The sequence below is a fragment of the Octodon degus genome, unplaced genomic scaffold, assembly GCF_000260255.1.
Source record: "Octodon degus isolate 3935 unplaced genomic scaffold, OctDeg1.0 scaffold00082, whole genome shotgun sequence".
Classification (NCBI taxonomy): domain Eukaryota; kingdom Metazoa; phylum Chordata; class Mammalia; order Rodentia; family Octodontidae; genus Octodon; species Octodon degus.
Window position 1 is genome coordinate 11178859 of NW_004524658.1, and position 14932 is coordinate 11193790.

At 40.2% G+C, this 14932-nt stretch overlaps 1 protein-coding gene across 42 annotated transcripts in view; it reads right to left on the reverse strand.

Moving 5' to 3' along the window:
- Positions 1 to 14932, reverse strand: part of Neb (nebulin) — a 221833-nt gene that overhangs the window by 125906 nt on the left and 80995 nt on the right. For 32 of the 42 annotated variants that reach the window (XM_023721397.1, XM_023721387.1, XM_023721355.1 and 29 more), the window contains 10 exons: positions 14132 to 14236; positions 12871 to 12978; positions 12218 to 12529; positions 11487 to 11690; positions 11114 to 11218; positions 10920 to 11027; positions 8929 to 9240; positions 8428 to 8631; positions 7764 to 7868; positions 4560 to 4667 (listed from right to left, as the gene is read on the reverse strand). In XM_023721397.1, coding sequence (XP_023577165.1) covers positions 4560 to 4667; positions 7764 to 7868; positions 8428 to 8631; positions 8929 to 9240; positions 10920 to 11027; positions 11114 to 11218; positions 11487 to 11690; positions 12218 to 12529; positions 12871 to 12978; positions 14132 to 14236 — 1671 coding nt within the window. The remainder of the gene's footprint in view (positions 1 to 4559; positions 4668 to 7763; positions 7869 to 8427; positions 8632 to 8928; positions 9241 to 10919; positions 11028 to 11113; positions 11219 to 11486; positions 11691 to 12217; positions 12530 to 12870; positions 12979 to 14131; positions 14237 to 14932) is intronic. The other 10 variants (XM_023721393.1, XM_023721383.1, XM_023721396.1 and 7 more) reach the window with 6 other exon arrangements.

Below are 14932 nucleotides of genomic sequence, written 5' to 3' on the forward strand. Positions count from 1 at the left end.
ATTAAGAGAATGTAACTATATATCTATCCTAACCATTTTGAATACACAGATACAAAATGGACATTCATCTGTATCCCCTTTTTTGTTTAGTTCCATGTTTTGAATATCATAGGTGTGTTAACTCAGCAAAATATTCTAAAAGAGTCCAGTAGTTCATAATAGCATTGGGTCTTCTGCTTCACTGGCAGTGTCAGAAATTGCTGACAAGAGTCCCCTACAGCTGAACATAACACCATGGCTTTACTTCTTATACTTTGTTTTTATACTTTTCTGCTGGTTGGGTTAAGACTAAGATAAAGCAAGACCTATGCAACAAAAGTTGTAACTTTTGGATCTGATAAGGTCAGTCAAATCCCCTCAGGATTTATCCTGAGATCCTATACCTCAGTTGGTAGATCCTTTGTCAGTGTCAGCCATATGGATGAGTCACGGCCATTGGTTGGCCAATGTGCTCTCTGTGAAAGCCTGAGAGAATGTTTTCTCTCCACATGACTCTCCTTAGGCATACTCTACATCATTGATCACTTTCCTCTTTGGGCCCAAAATCTCCTTGATCAGAAAATTTGGGATACTACTGAGTTACATGTACAAAACTATATTACTTTCACTATATTTTAATTTTTTCTGTAAGCACCAATTCCAGCCCATATCCTTACATTTACCCTGGAAGCCTCTAGATGTAGTAAAATGGATGGAATTCCTATAATTGTGGTGTACACTCAAAATCATCCACAGCCCACAGGCCATAAGAGTAGTCTGGAGTCAGGAAGCACACAGAGTGGGGGAGAGGTGGCCTGTGGAAGGTGGGAGAGTCCACTTGGGGAATTAGGTCTTACACAAAAACATGGGTCAGGAAACGGATGCACAGATGGTATGTGTGCTTAATATGCTATGAAAGGAGTGGCTGGCTCCTATAAGCCTGAAATACTGCACTTAGGTCAAATACTACATAGAGCTGCAACAGAAGGAGAATATTCCATTTTATATTTGATTGATGCATGCAGTATCATGGCAAATTTGGGGCATCATTTCGAAAACTGATAGCAACCCAAATGGGTAGAGCACCTTTCTAACAAGTTAAAGCTACTTGATGGAAAATACCTGTTCCATGTTATGCCTAAGATGTCTGATATTCAGAAAGATAGTTAGGTTAAACCCAATTGAATATATTGTAGGGTAATAATAAGCTTCTCTTCTGGGGGCTAACAACTTAAGTCTGCAGGCCAAAAATTAGAGAAAAAGAAGGGCTGCAAGGACAGTCAATATTTTGACCCTAGCCTTTCAAGGTCAGTGAAGACTCAGGACATAGGAGAACCTATACTGTAACATCATGTAACTCAGTTATTCCCCAAATTTTCTGATCAAGGAGATTATAGGGCCACAGAGCAATGTGATCAATGATGTAGAGAATGCATAAGGAGAGTCACATAGAGAGAAAACATTCTCTCAGGCTTTCACAGAGAGTACATTGGTCAAGCAATGGCTGTGACTCATCCCCATGACTGACACTGACAAAGGATCTGCAAACTGCAGTACAGCGTTACAGGATAAATCCTGAGGGTACTTGACTAACCTTATCAGATACAAAAGTTACATTTCTTGTTATGTAGGTCTTGCTTTACCTTGGTCTTAACCATCCAGCAGAAAAGTATAAAAACGAGGTATATAAAATAAAGCCATATTAATATGTTGAGCTGTGAAAGGCTCAAGTCAACAACTTCTGTGGCTAACCCACTACTATTGTGGACTGCTGGACTGTGTTGTATTGTTTTGCTGAATTTACACACCTATGGTATTTAGATACCAATGGAATATCCATCTCTGACAGGACTAAATAAAAAAAGGGAATACAAAGGAAGGACCATTTTGTATCTGTATATTCAGAATAGTTAGGCTAGATATACAGCTACTTTCACTTAATTCAATGAGAAGAAAGATTTGTACTAATAGTGTTTGGACAGGATATCCTGTCTGCATCTTGTGCTATGGATAACCACTAAGAAGATAACAATGCACAATGTATTAATTACTGTAACTGTCCTATTAATCAGTTTTGAAACTGTCAAAAAACCCCAACAAGTTAAGGGGTTCAGGTTTCACTAAACTAATTGCTTCTAGTATGTGCATCTGATTTAGAGGCCAACTGAGTTAGAAATTATAGCACCGTCAGTAAGAGAGAGAGGAAAAGAATGATGCCATCATCTCAATGCTCCACCTGCTAAAACTTTAATGTTTAAAGGGAAGTTTCTTAGTTCACAAATGTGGACAATGCCATCAAGAGCCCAGAGCCATTATGAAGGGGGAGATAATGCACACATAGCTCCAGCACAGTTCTCAATACTTGATTGTTGTTTAATTATTAATTATTATTGACATAAGGACATGTGCTGGAGTGAAGGAGAGGATGACATGCGCAAAGACAGTCACTGGTATGATACCACCATAAAGGTTGCTGTCCTCAACGTGAGCCTTGAGTTTTCAATATTGATTTCTAAAATATACTTTATTATAGGTAAGTATGGATATGTCAAAATATAGTACAGCATGGATAGGGTTAGGTGTTCTGCATGGTTTTAGATGTGTGCATTATGGATAAGGGAATACTCGTACATTAATATACAAGTTTATTCACTTTACCAATTATAAAAAATTATCTAAAGTCTTTATTGACTCAATAATTTTGCCCTTCTATCTTCAGAGGCAGCCACTATTGTAATTTTGGTGTAGGACCTACAGGTCAATAAATAGTTTAGAATTTGTTGCAATAGATACATCCATAAGAAATAGGCAGCATTGCTTGGCATGTGCACATTTAGAAAAAGAAGTATTTTATATTCTGCAACTATTTTCCTCACTCAGTGATATAATTTATGCATATACATCGATGGGCTGAAATCAGGTTCACAACTTTTGGCTGCAGCAAAGTTTTATGCGTAGCACATTTGCTTAGCCACACCACTGTTTTGTTATTTGAAAACATAATCTTTCTGGGGCACACGTGCATGTGTACTATGTGCCTGTGCGTGTTTGGGCAGCACTAACCCAGAAGTACAATCACTAAGTTTTAAGTTATTTCAGTGTATTTTCCACTTTGAATGAATGAATGCCATGAACTCATTCTCCAAAGTACCCGTGCTACTAATGAGAGTCCTCCTCCAGCAGTTGTATGAGCGCGCCCGCTTCTGCACCCTTCACTGGCTCTTGCGGCTGCACGTTTTTGTTTTTTGCTTTTTTGTTTTTGTTTGTTTTTTTTTTTTTTTGGTCTGTTTGTTTGCTAAGATGATGATTCTCATAATATCCCCTTGGTATTTCAATTTGCATTTCTTTGATTACTCCTGGGGTTAGGCATTTTTGTACATGCTTATGGGCCATTTTTTTTTTACTTTGTAAATTATGCATTTTATCCCCACAGTTCATTTTTTTCTATTGGGTCATCTTCTTGTTTAGTGTAGATTTGCAGAAGGTCTATAACTGCTGGATTTTAGTCCCACTTGTTCTTCAGGAAAAGGCCAGGAAGCGATGGATTCTAATTCCTTTTCTATGTATTTGAAGTGCTTGCCATCAGCCTGCTGACCGCCTGCATGCTTATGATAGCCCGTTCCCTATACGAATCCTAGATTTTGATTTGTAAAACTTTCCTTGTGCAAAAATCTTCTTTATGATTTGTTCTGTAAACTTTATGTCTTATTTAAATAAGACTTCCCTGTCCCCAGAGTGAAAAAGATGGTCTTCTGTGATTTATTCTAATAACATGAATGCATTTCCCTTTTACATGTAGGTCTTTAACTCCTCAGGTGCATACTGCTGCAGCAGCCAATCACATTTCCCCATCTGCTTTGAGGCGGGGTGATCCCGTTCCTCCAGAATCCCTGCAGCACCAGGAGAGGTGTCGATTCAGTCCAGAAGGTGGCGCTGCACAGTCGCGAGCGGCGTCCCGCTTGAACTGACCAACTGCTTTCTTTTCACAATCTTACAAGGAGTAATAGTCATAGCAAGTGTCACAAGCACTTTTTTTTTTAATGTTTCCTTTATTTCTTCTTCTTTTTTTTTAACGGTCAGCTCAGCCCACCCTGTGGGCGGGGCTGGCATGGCATGTGGTGCTGGGGATCGAACTGAGGTCCCTGCATGCTTGCCTAAGCAGGCACTTTAGACCACTGAGCTATCTCGCCAGCCCCAACATGCATTTTTTAAACATTGCATATTAAAATGTGGCATGCAGCCAGGTCACGATTCTCACCGGGAGAATCTAAATTCTGAGTTACATGTTCTATGAACTTTTCTGTGAGTATACACATGTCCATGCCTGCAGCTTCTCTACAGCAGTTTGCATGCGACTGGCTCTATTCTTGCTGAGCCAGATCTCACTGAACTCATTGTCCACAGAGTACAACTCTGTCCTATAATTATCAAATTTTCTATTTCCCCTACGGCTAGGTTTTCTGAAAAATCCCTTAAAGCCCTTCAGGACATATTTGGAGAGGTCCTTTGTAAAGATTTAGAGTTCAGTGAAAACGCCACCTGCCACTGCGCAGACCATGGGAACAGAATGGACAACTCACATCGCTGGCGATGTCTCTGGAGGCCTTGGCCGCCACAATGGGGATGGCATCACTCCGCAGGTCGTAGCCCTTCTTCTTAGCTTCTTCATTGGCAAGTTTATACAGACTCTAAATTCGGGCCAAAGAAGTTGAATATTGACATTTATATCCAAAAATTGATAGATGACTTAAGTAAACAACTCACTAAGTTCTCTATGAGTGCCCACAATAATATCATTTTGGGAGCTATAAAACTTCTGCAATTTTGTAAAAATAAAAACTTTATAACTTATGCTGAATTAATGAAAATTTATACTATTTCAAAATTTTTACCAAAAACAATCAAGCTTGAAAGTATTAAAAAAATTAAGCTGAAACTCATAGACCTAAAGCAAACAGTAAAGAAACATTGTTGAAGGCAGTTAATTAAATTCACATCTATTCTGCACTGATTTTGTGTCTGTGACAGTGATGGGTACTTGAAAATCAAAGGTGATTTTCAGCTTCAAAGTGTTTGTTGGAAGTAATGAAACAAGGGATGGCCATATAGCTCAGTGGATTAAAGTGGCAGAGCCATGGTTAGGGGTTCGATCCCCGGGCCTGCTATGCCAGCCCCGCCCCCTGGGGCTCACTGATGGCAATTGAGACTAGGCCTGGTGGCACATGCCTGTAATCCCAGCACTTAAGAGGCTGTAAAACAGATGAATCACTACAAGTCCGACCTAGTAGTGAGACCCTGAACACCCTATAAGCCCTTCCTAAAATACAAAATAAATAAATAAATAAATAAATGTAATGAAACAAATAGAACTGTTGACTACCAAGAGCTTGAGGAAGAGGTCTATGCTACGGTTGTGGGTGTGACTGCTGCACCCTTCCACCATGTCACCATGTCTGCCTAGAGCCAGCTGACCATGGACTGAAATCATATACCAAGAGCCAGGAAGGTTCCTGCTGAGTGTGATCTTTGACTTGGACCCTGAATGATGAGCTAGCTTTCCAGCGAAGGGGGAGCAGATTGCACGAAGCAGTGAGCAGGGGCATGGGTGTGCCCAGGTGTTGAAGGAATCCCAGAGAGAAGTGGCCAGCAGGGACAGTGTTGAGCCAGGAATACTTGAAGAATTTGCTGCTTGCTTCTACAAAAACTAGGAAACTAACAAGAAGCTCCAAGAGGAAAGAGCAATGTAGTAAACTTCCATTGTTATCTTTCTTTTCTAAGTGAGATGGAAACACAAATAAATTGAACTATGTAAGTTAGTAGAGAAAAGACAGAAAAGAGTGTGAGCAGGTTAGGTGCTCAGTCAACCGCAATGGCCTGGTTGAACTAGCAACTGTATTCCAGGACCTGCGAGGCTTTGCACAGCCCAGAAATGCTGAGTGCAGTGTTCCAGGGGCTTTTTATCTTCCAAAATTCTTGCATATGCAGTGTTTGCCTTCCTGTAACAACTAAATCCTTTCTGATTTGAGAGTAAGATTTAATGTTTTTAGCTTTTGATGACAAGGACTAGTTATATAAAATTATAATCTGCTTTTCTAAAATAAAATTACTGAAGATGGTTGTTATTCTCTCTAAATTCTGTAAATTATATTCAACAGAAGAGTAATACTCTGTTGATCTGTGCTGTTGGAAACATTTTACTTGCTGGTGGCACAAAGCTGGGAGAAAAAAACTAACATATCAGCCAACAGAATTATAGATGCGCAAAAATCTCCATAGCTTTAAAACCTATAGCCTCAATCTAAGAAAAAGGAGTTGCACAGAGATAAACGTCAAGGTTGAGCTAAGATTTAAATTATTAAATGCATAAGTGAAGGACAGAAGAAACTGAGCTTTAGCTTGTGTTACTTGTCGGGGAGGTGAAGTTATCCCCAGCTCACGGGCACAAGCAGGGCACAGCAGCCAGCGCTCCCCGGAAGCACAGGGCTGCAGAAATGACGTCAGTGTTCAGAAGAGAATGTGTGAGAGGCCACCGCCTCTACTCTGGCCATTCCTTGTTGTTCTCAGTGTCTTGCTCAGTTTTGAGTCATATTTTTCCAGTAATGGCATTTCAGAAATTTGGAAAGTTTGTGGATTTCAGAGAGAACCCAGGGTGGGGCCAGTGAAGGGGAGAGACGGTGGCTGTGTATATCTCGATGGGTGGGCACAGATTGGGTCCTCTGGCATCAGAGGACCGTGTGTTTTTACAGGGAGAAATGTGACTGAATACCTCAGAGGCACTTTCCAGTGGAATTTCCCAGGACAAATAAATCAGTTAGAGATAAGGTCTGTGTCACTGGGAACCCCTAAGCAAAGGCAGAACATCCTGCTGAGGGGGGTTCCTGTACTGGAAGAAGGGACAGGGCCTCTTAGGAAGCTCCATTCCTAAGTTTCTGGGATTCCAGTAGGGAGGCCCCCCCATGCTTACCAGAAGCTAGGAGGCCAGAGGTTTGTTAATATATGCACTGAGAGATTCTCATCCGCATTGTGTGTGTGTGTGTGTGTGTGTGTGTGTGTGTGTGTGTGTGTGTGATTTGTTGGTACTGTCATTTTAGTCTTTAATCTTTTTTTTTTCCATTTTAGGGAAAGGTCTACAGGGTGTTCAGGGTCTCACTTCTACATCAGACTCATAGTGATCCTCCTGTTTGCAGCCTCCAAGGGCTGGGATTACAGGTGCACACCACTACTCCCAGTCTCAATCGCCACCCAGTCTCAATCGCCTTCTCGGCGTACCCTGAGGGCGGGGCTGACATGGCAGGCCCAGGGATTGAACCCTCGGCCTCTGCTTCTTTGCAGGTGCTTTTATCTACTGAGCTATTTGGCCGGCCCTTTTAATTTTAACCTTAACCTTAAAAACATCTTAAATTTTGATTCTATGCTACAATTTAATGTTATACATGAAAAACATATCAGCTAAAGCTTTGCTCTAGCATCCATGGGGGATTCATGCATGTGCATGGGTCTATTGCTAATCTCATTTCAAAAATTAATTGAAAAAATGTACTTGCTCTTATGATTGGTGCTGAAACCGAGTCATTCTGAAATCATTGATCCCCTTAAATGGTAGTTCTTATTACTTAACACTGGACATTTATGACAGTGATTCAGAAACTTCAGAGTCAGTTTTCATATGAAGCAAGAAAAAGGGCTTTTATAAAGCCGCCGTCTTAGTGCCCCATCACAGCGGAACCCATCGACTGACATAAGAAACACTGTGCAAAAGGCAGAGAAGTAGCGCCCGCTCTCACCTCACTGTAGTTGATTTTGTTCATTCTCGCCAACATAATTTCTGGTGTATCTGGCATTATGTGGATCTGGGTCTTGTCTTTGTCCCAGGCTTCTGTGTACAAACGCTATTAAAGAAAATCAGTGTATAAACAATAGAAATTTTAGGGTTATAACTTTATAAACAAACAAAAGACAAGGTTATGGTGTTTTACATACATTGTGTATTTTGCATAAGCCTCCAAATAATCAGTTCCCAGTGGAATGCTTTTATACATGACTTCTGATAGTCTGAAAATACTAATGATTAAAAGGAAACTACAAATAAACTTCTCTTATAAAAAGACTTTTAAAATATGCCATTTTATCAAAACTATGAAACAATAACTGACAGAAATGTTAAGACATAAATGTGCTATTTCGGATAGATGATAGGTGCAGCGCCAAGGACAGGCGACACTGTGATGGACAATGGGCGGCTTTGTGGCCCAGTACTCTGCTTTCTTTTCTCAGTTACACTTTTCTTTGTTTATTTATTTTGTGGCACCAGGGATCAAACTCAGCACCTTGTGCTTGCCAGGCGGGTGCTTATGCCACTGAGCCATCTCCCTGGCCCCTCTCAGTTACACTTTTCTTTGACTCAGCAGCAAGAACCCTGCCTTGGCTGCCTGGATTTGAAAGCCTCACCTTGTTCATAGTGATGGCGTTATTCTTGGCCAGCACTTGTTCCAGAGAATCAGTCACGCTTGTAAACTTGAACTTGTCTGGAGGCTGACGGTAGATCTTATCACTCAAAATCTCAGTCGCCCTTTTGCACTTTTCCACATCCAAAGAGCCGATGGGCACCCAGCCAATGCCTCTCAGCCACTGGAGATCTGATTTGTACATATTCTGTGGACGTAAACAGTCAGTAAATACTGATCCCTGTATTGGGAATACATTTTCTCTAAGGCAATAAAATCAAGTAGAAGCCCTTAAGCAGCATGTATACTAGAATACAGTTTGATAGGCAAGCAAGGTACAGACAATATCTCATTTCGCCTAGAGGGCTTAAGGGTTAACACGGATAAGGAAAGCAGGTGTCCTATCCCTCCCTCCTTGCGTGGTGCTACCTAGTGCTACTTCTCCAAGCAAAGCTGTTTTACTAGTTTTCCGCCTTTGTATGTTCTTATGACCCTCAGCACTCACGTCGCTCTGGAGGTCGTAGGCCTGCCGGGCGTGGATGACGTCATTCTGGTCGGGCAGACACGTCCACTGGTGCAGGTGGTGCTTGTAGTCCACGTCGCTCACCAAGGTCTGGCACTTCTTGGCCAGCACCACGCCCAGCATGTCCACCGGGCTGCTGAACTTGGTCTTCCACTTCTCGAAGTCTTTCTTATACTCCCTGTCACTCTGGATCTTGGCCACATGCATGGACCACATCATCTTGGGGTCATCATGTATAGCCCGAGCACCGATATGGTGACCCAGTTGCTTTCGATAGCCTTCTTTGTACTTGAACTAGAAGAAGAAAAAGACTGATGCTCATACCCTTTAACTTTTGTTAAAAGCAATTCTTAAGCACTACAAATAATTATTTTCTTTGAATATTAATAATACATAATACCATTTAGAAAATGAAATGTACACACCAAAAAAAGAAAAATTAACACAGTTCTACTACTAAAGACAAATTTTTGTGGTGTGTGTATGTGTATATATGAAAGAGAAAGAATAAAATTAGCGCATGAGTCATACATTGCCTGATATTTTTCCATGTTCTTTTAAGCTATTATATAAGCAGTTTTGTATGTCATTAAATATTCTTTTTTTTTTGCATTTAGTGCAGGGTCTACAGGGTCTCACTATACAGATTGGATCTGTAGTAATTCTCCTTTTTTTAGCCTCCCAAGTGGTGGGATTACAGGTGTGCACCACCATGCCTAGTCTCAATCTCCTTCTCAGTGTGCCCCAGGGGTGGGGCCAGCATGGCACACTAGGGATTGAACCCAGTCCCTGCATCTGCCTAAGCAGATGCTTTAATCCACTGAGCTATCTGGCCAGCCTGTTAAATATTCTTTTTAAGGATGATTTTTAATAACAGCAGGTGTTTCACTGCATGAATATATGTTAATACAATGAACCTTTCTGTGGATCTTTTTTTATTTTTATTTATTTATTTATTTATTTTAACATTTATTTTGTATGTGTGTGTGTGTGTGTGTGTGGCCAGCTCAGCCCACCAGGGGGCAGGGCTGGCTGGCATGTGGTGCTGGGGGATCGAACCGCGGTCCCTATGCTTTTCCAAGCTTGTTCCAAATAGGTGCTTTAGACCACTGAGCCATCTCTCCAGCCCCCTCTTTTTTAATTTTTAAAATTTTATGTATTTGGTGAAGAATCTCACTATGCAGATCAGATTCACAGTGATCCTTCTGTTCAGCCTCCCCAGTGCTGGGATTAAGGTTTGTGCCACCATGCCCAGTCTTGGTAGCTGGCTCACTGCACCTGGGGCATGGCGGGCATGGCATGTACTACCAGGGATCGAACCTGGGTCCTTGAGCTTGCCTAGGCAGGTGTTTAGACCACAGAGCTATCTATCTCTGTGATCCTGACCATTTATTTTTAAATTATGGTAATTAATTTTCACATTTTAGAAATAAAAGAAAAATATCTTATCCTCATAGATAAAACAAAGGATACTTTTTTTTTTTTTTAGAAGTGTGAGCAAATACATCTTTCAAAGAAAATAAGTATCTGTAGCTGCTCCCGGGGTGTACAAATATATGGTCTGCACACATGGTCGAACTTGGACCTTACAATTCTTGTTTACTGTGTCCTTGCAGATTTATTCATTTCTGGGCCATACATGGGGATTTGAAGGAACTGCACAAGTTTGCTTATATAAAAGAAGCATGTTGTGTGGACAGGCCAGAAAGATACCTGAATTATAGTATGCAGTATGCAGTAGCTGTATGCAGCAGGAAATACATAATATTTGCAATGTGTGTTGCTATGGACTCAGCGAGAGCTAGACTTTGGGGCCAAGAATTTTCTTACTATGGTTTCCTACCATTTTCTAACAAAATGAACTATTAGCAACAACTTTATCCTCTTTGTTTTACTTTCTGCACTATGAATCCAGGAGAGAGAACACCATCTTCAAGCTGGAACTGCAGTAAAGGGCTCCTCAGGGTACTCACATCACTGGCGATGTCTCTGGAGGCCTTGGCCGCCTTGATGGGAATGGCATCGAGTCGCATGTCATAGCCTTTCTTCCTGGCTTCTTCTAGACCGAGTTTATATAATTTCTGGAACAGGTATAAATAATCTTCAGTTTTATTTGTAACATGAATTACAAGGAAAATATACCAGTCACCACATATTTATTTCTTACCTCACTGTAGTTTATTTTGTTTTGTTTAGCTAGTAAAACCTCGGGAGTGTCCGGCATAATGTGGATGCTAGTTTTATCTTTATTCCAGCCTTCTGTGTAGAGGTGCTAAAACACATGATAAGAAAGGGCAAGTATGGGTCAGTAACGAGCAGTCTGATTCTTAATGAGAATAAAGAGATTCTGTGCTGTGAACTTGTACTTGTGACACTTTCAGGCTTACATGCCTGGTGTCAGTAAGAAGCACCACACTTATTTTAAAATCACTTCAGTAGCAAGCAAAAGGGTTGAAGCGAGATATGCTTCCACACAAAGATTTCAGTGCTTCCACAAAAAAGAAAAAATAATGCCATCCCCACACAAAGAAAGGACTTACATGGTTCATGGTAATAGCATTGTTTTTTGCCAATACCATTGGTATGGAATCCATAAGGCTGGAAAATTTGAATTTATCTGGGTGCTGACGGTAAACATGGTCACTGAGAATCTGAGTGGCTCTTTTGTTCTTCTCATCCTCAAGAGAGCCAGTAGGTATCCACCCAATACCTTTTAGCCAGTTAAGATCGGACTTGTACAAATTCTGAAATGGCAAATGAGAAACCACTAACTATAAACATATGTCCCAAAAGAAAAAAAAATGTATTACATTATATATTACAATATCATTTTATTATAGTGCATTTAAATTATACATATATACAAAGATATGTAGATGATACTATCTACCTATGTTCTATAATATATCCATGCTATTTTAATGTTTAAATTCTTGGGTAATTTCAAAATTTTGGTATGAATCATAAAAAAAGAAAAAAACCCAATTAGAAACATTCTTTGCAAAACACATAAGAGTGTAGATTGATTTAGTTTTCCAGTTCTTTGGATCAGCAGTCTTACTGCCTCCATCAAAGCAAAGGGACTCTGCTAGCTCACCCTTGTAGAATAAAGATGCCTTCAGACATTTGGGTGACTGGAGAGCGCGTGGGCCTTAGTCCAGGAAAAGAGAACCTGGTTGTGCCAACTCAATTTCCCTCATGTCAGGGGAATTTTGATGCTTAAGAAAGCAGTCACAATATTTAACTGAGCAAAGGAAAACCTTAGACTCACATCACTCTGGAGGTCATAGGCCTGCCGGGCGTGGGTGACGTCGTTCTGGTCGGGCAGACATGTCCACTGGTGCAGGTGGTGCTTGTAGTCCACGTCGCTCACCAAGGTCTGGCACTTCTTGGCCAGCACCACACCCAGCATGTCCACCGGGCTGCTGAACTTGGTCTTCCACTTCTCGAAGTCCTTCTTGTACTCCCTGTCACTCTGGATCTTGGCCACATGCATGGACCACATCATCTTGGGGTCATCCTTAATGTTCCGTGCACCAATGTGGTGACCCAGTTGCTTGCGAAAGCCTTCTTTGTACTTGTACTAAGGGAAAAAAGTGTGTTTTTCCTTTCAAAATTAGTTCATATGCCCTTTTCGTGGCATATTACAAATCACATGGGCTCTAGGTATCTTATTAAGCCTAAGGAGATATGGATTTCCAGTTTTTGATAGGAAAGATTAAAGGCTAAATTCTGCTAAAAATTCCATACATAATAAATGTATCGTTGATCTTATCCTCATCCTATGCTTAAAGTCTGGGATCATTTCTCTCTGTCTTAATTTGCTACCCCTTAGAAGATTTTGTTCAATTTAAAATTAAATTGAGACTGCTGTGAAGTGATAAATTGCAATCAAATCAATACCAACAGGGGATAATGTCTTACTTCACTGGCAATTTCCCGGGATGCTTTCGCTGCTTTGATGGGTATGGCATCCACAGGGAGGTCGTAGCCTTTCTTCTTCAGCTCTTCATAACCCATTCGGTAGAGTTTCTGGTGAGAGATGAAGATCACTTTGAGAAAAAATAGTCTGCATACACAACTGCAGGAGAATGAGTCAAAATTGCTAAATATTTTAGGACTCCATGAGACCAGTATTTGTGCTGTAGGCTCCTCAAATGTAATTGGAAATTATGCCCATGGATTGCTGATAATCTTATTTTAAACTTTAGAGCATTGTGATTAACCTAGGTGCACACAACTAAATGTCAGCTCTTCCCAAATTCATAGGCGAATGCAGCAGAAATAAACTGACAGACGCAATATTATTTTGGTGCTGTCTTCCAATTAATGTGCAGTGCTTCACTGCAAGTTGTAAGAAAAGAGTGATGCCTTCCGTCTTACCCCCAGAGGGAAATGCCACAGGAGAGGGGCTACTGCTTCCTGTAGCTAATACATTGGAAAAGTGTCTGCCTCATAATATAGATCCCTGCAGAGAAGAATCAACATTTGTAGGCAACGTGAAGAGGTCTTCATAATTTTAAAAATATTGTATTTTAAGGAAAGTTCAAAATTTATGTGCAATAGCTTTTCAGATTTGTGACATAAAGGAAAAAGTGAGGCTAGAACTTAAGTGCACTTTAATCCAGAAACCAGATTGTTCAAAATGCCTACTGATCTTGCACCTGGGTTTACATGTTAGCATTCACAGTATTACTCCAATACATTCTTTAATGTTAAAGTGATTTTACTAGAACTTAGAATTTGTTTTTTAAATATTTAATTTTTACATCCTTAAATTTCAGGAGATTTTGCTATGATGACAATAAATATAAAAATGAAATTCTCCTGCAAGGTTTTGCGTGCTCACTTGCTCAAAATTTCATGGAGTAATATATATCAGGTACCCATTGCAGACCCAAGAATTGTCTTTGCCCACATGGAACACCTGGCCATATGGGGAAAGTGATACAAACCTTTACATTATGGTGCAATTTATAATAATAGGATCCAAGGAATAGTTAAAAAACTCCCTAACATGGCCCAAAAGGTGGAGTACATATGCTTGATGTTTCATCTAAAACCCACTAAATGAGAAACAGCAAGTACACCTAGCTCATTAATCAAAATGATTTAGGAATTCAAAAGAACTTCCCAATAGCTTCACTGGTGTAGAAGCAATTAAAATGAGATTTCTGAAACTTACATCGCTTGTATTGATTAAGTTTGCCTTAGCCAGAACGATGTCAGGTGTGTCTGGCATGATGTGAATTTGAGTCTTGTCCTTGTCCCACGCTTCTCTATAAAGTCTCTAAAAGGACAAATAAAAACTTTTCAATGCCTTGTTAGATGAGTACATGACATAGTTGGATTAGGACAGGATTACTAGATTCATGTGCATTAAACATTATAGTTGTTAACATAAGCAGAAAAAAGAGGTGGCTTTCTTCACTTGTAGATAATTACCTTTCAAAACATAGATTATGAGTCACTCCTTTAATTACATGTAATTCTACTTATAAAGTCAGTCCATGAAATTAGAACCTTTGCCAATATTATCAAATGGAACAGAATTCTCTGTCTTCTGGGTTGTGTAAGTCCTCCTTAGAGTTTAGTTAAAAGATGACACTTGCCTTCTCAAAAGACTTAGTCCAAGTAAGCCTAGGAATGACAGTTTCTTTTCTAATTTATTCTTTACAGCTATATTTCGTAATTATTTTGGAGGATCAGGATTCTCATAAGGATTGCTTGGAAATTTAACAAAATTTCTTGAAGGTGTTGAAGCCATTCTTATAGTAAAGTGGTAAAATTGAGTAAATTTTGCCAGCAAGTATTGTGTCAACATTGATTAATGGTTTTGAACATTCCACCATGGTTATGTAAGACAACATTGCTCTTTTTAAAAGATAACCACTGGGGCTGGAGAGATGGCTCAGTGGTCTAAGGCACCTACTTAGAACAAGCTTGGCAAAGCATCAGGGACCGCGGTTCAATCCCCCAGCACCAC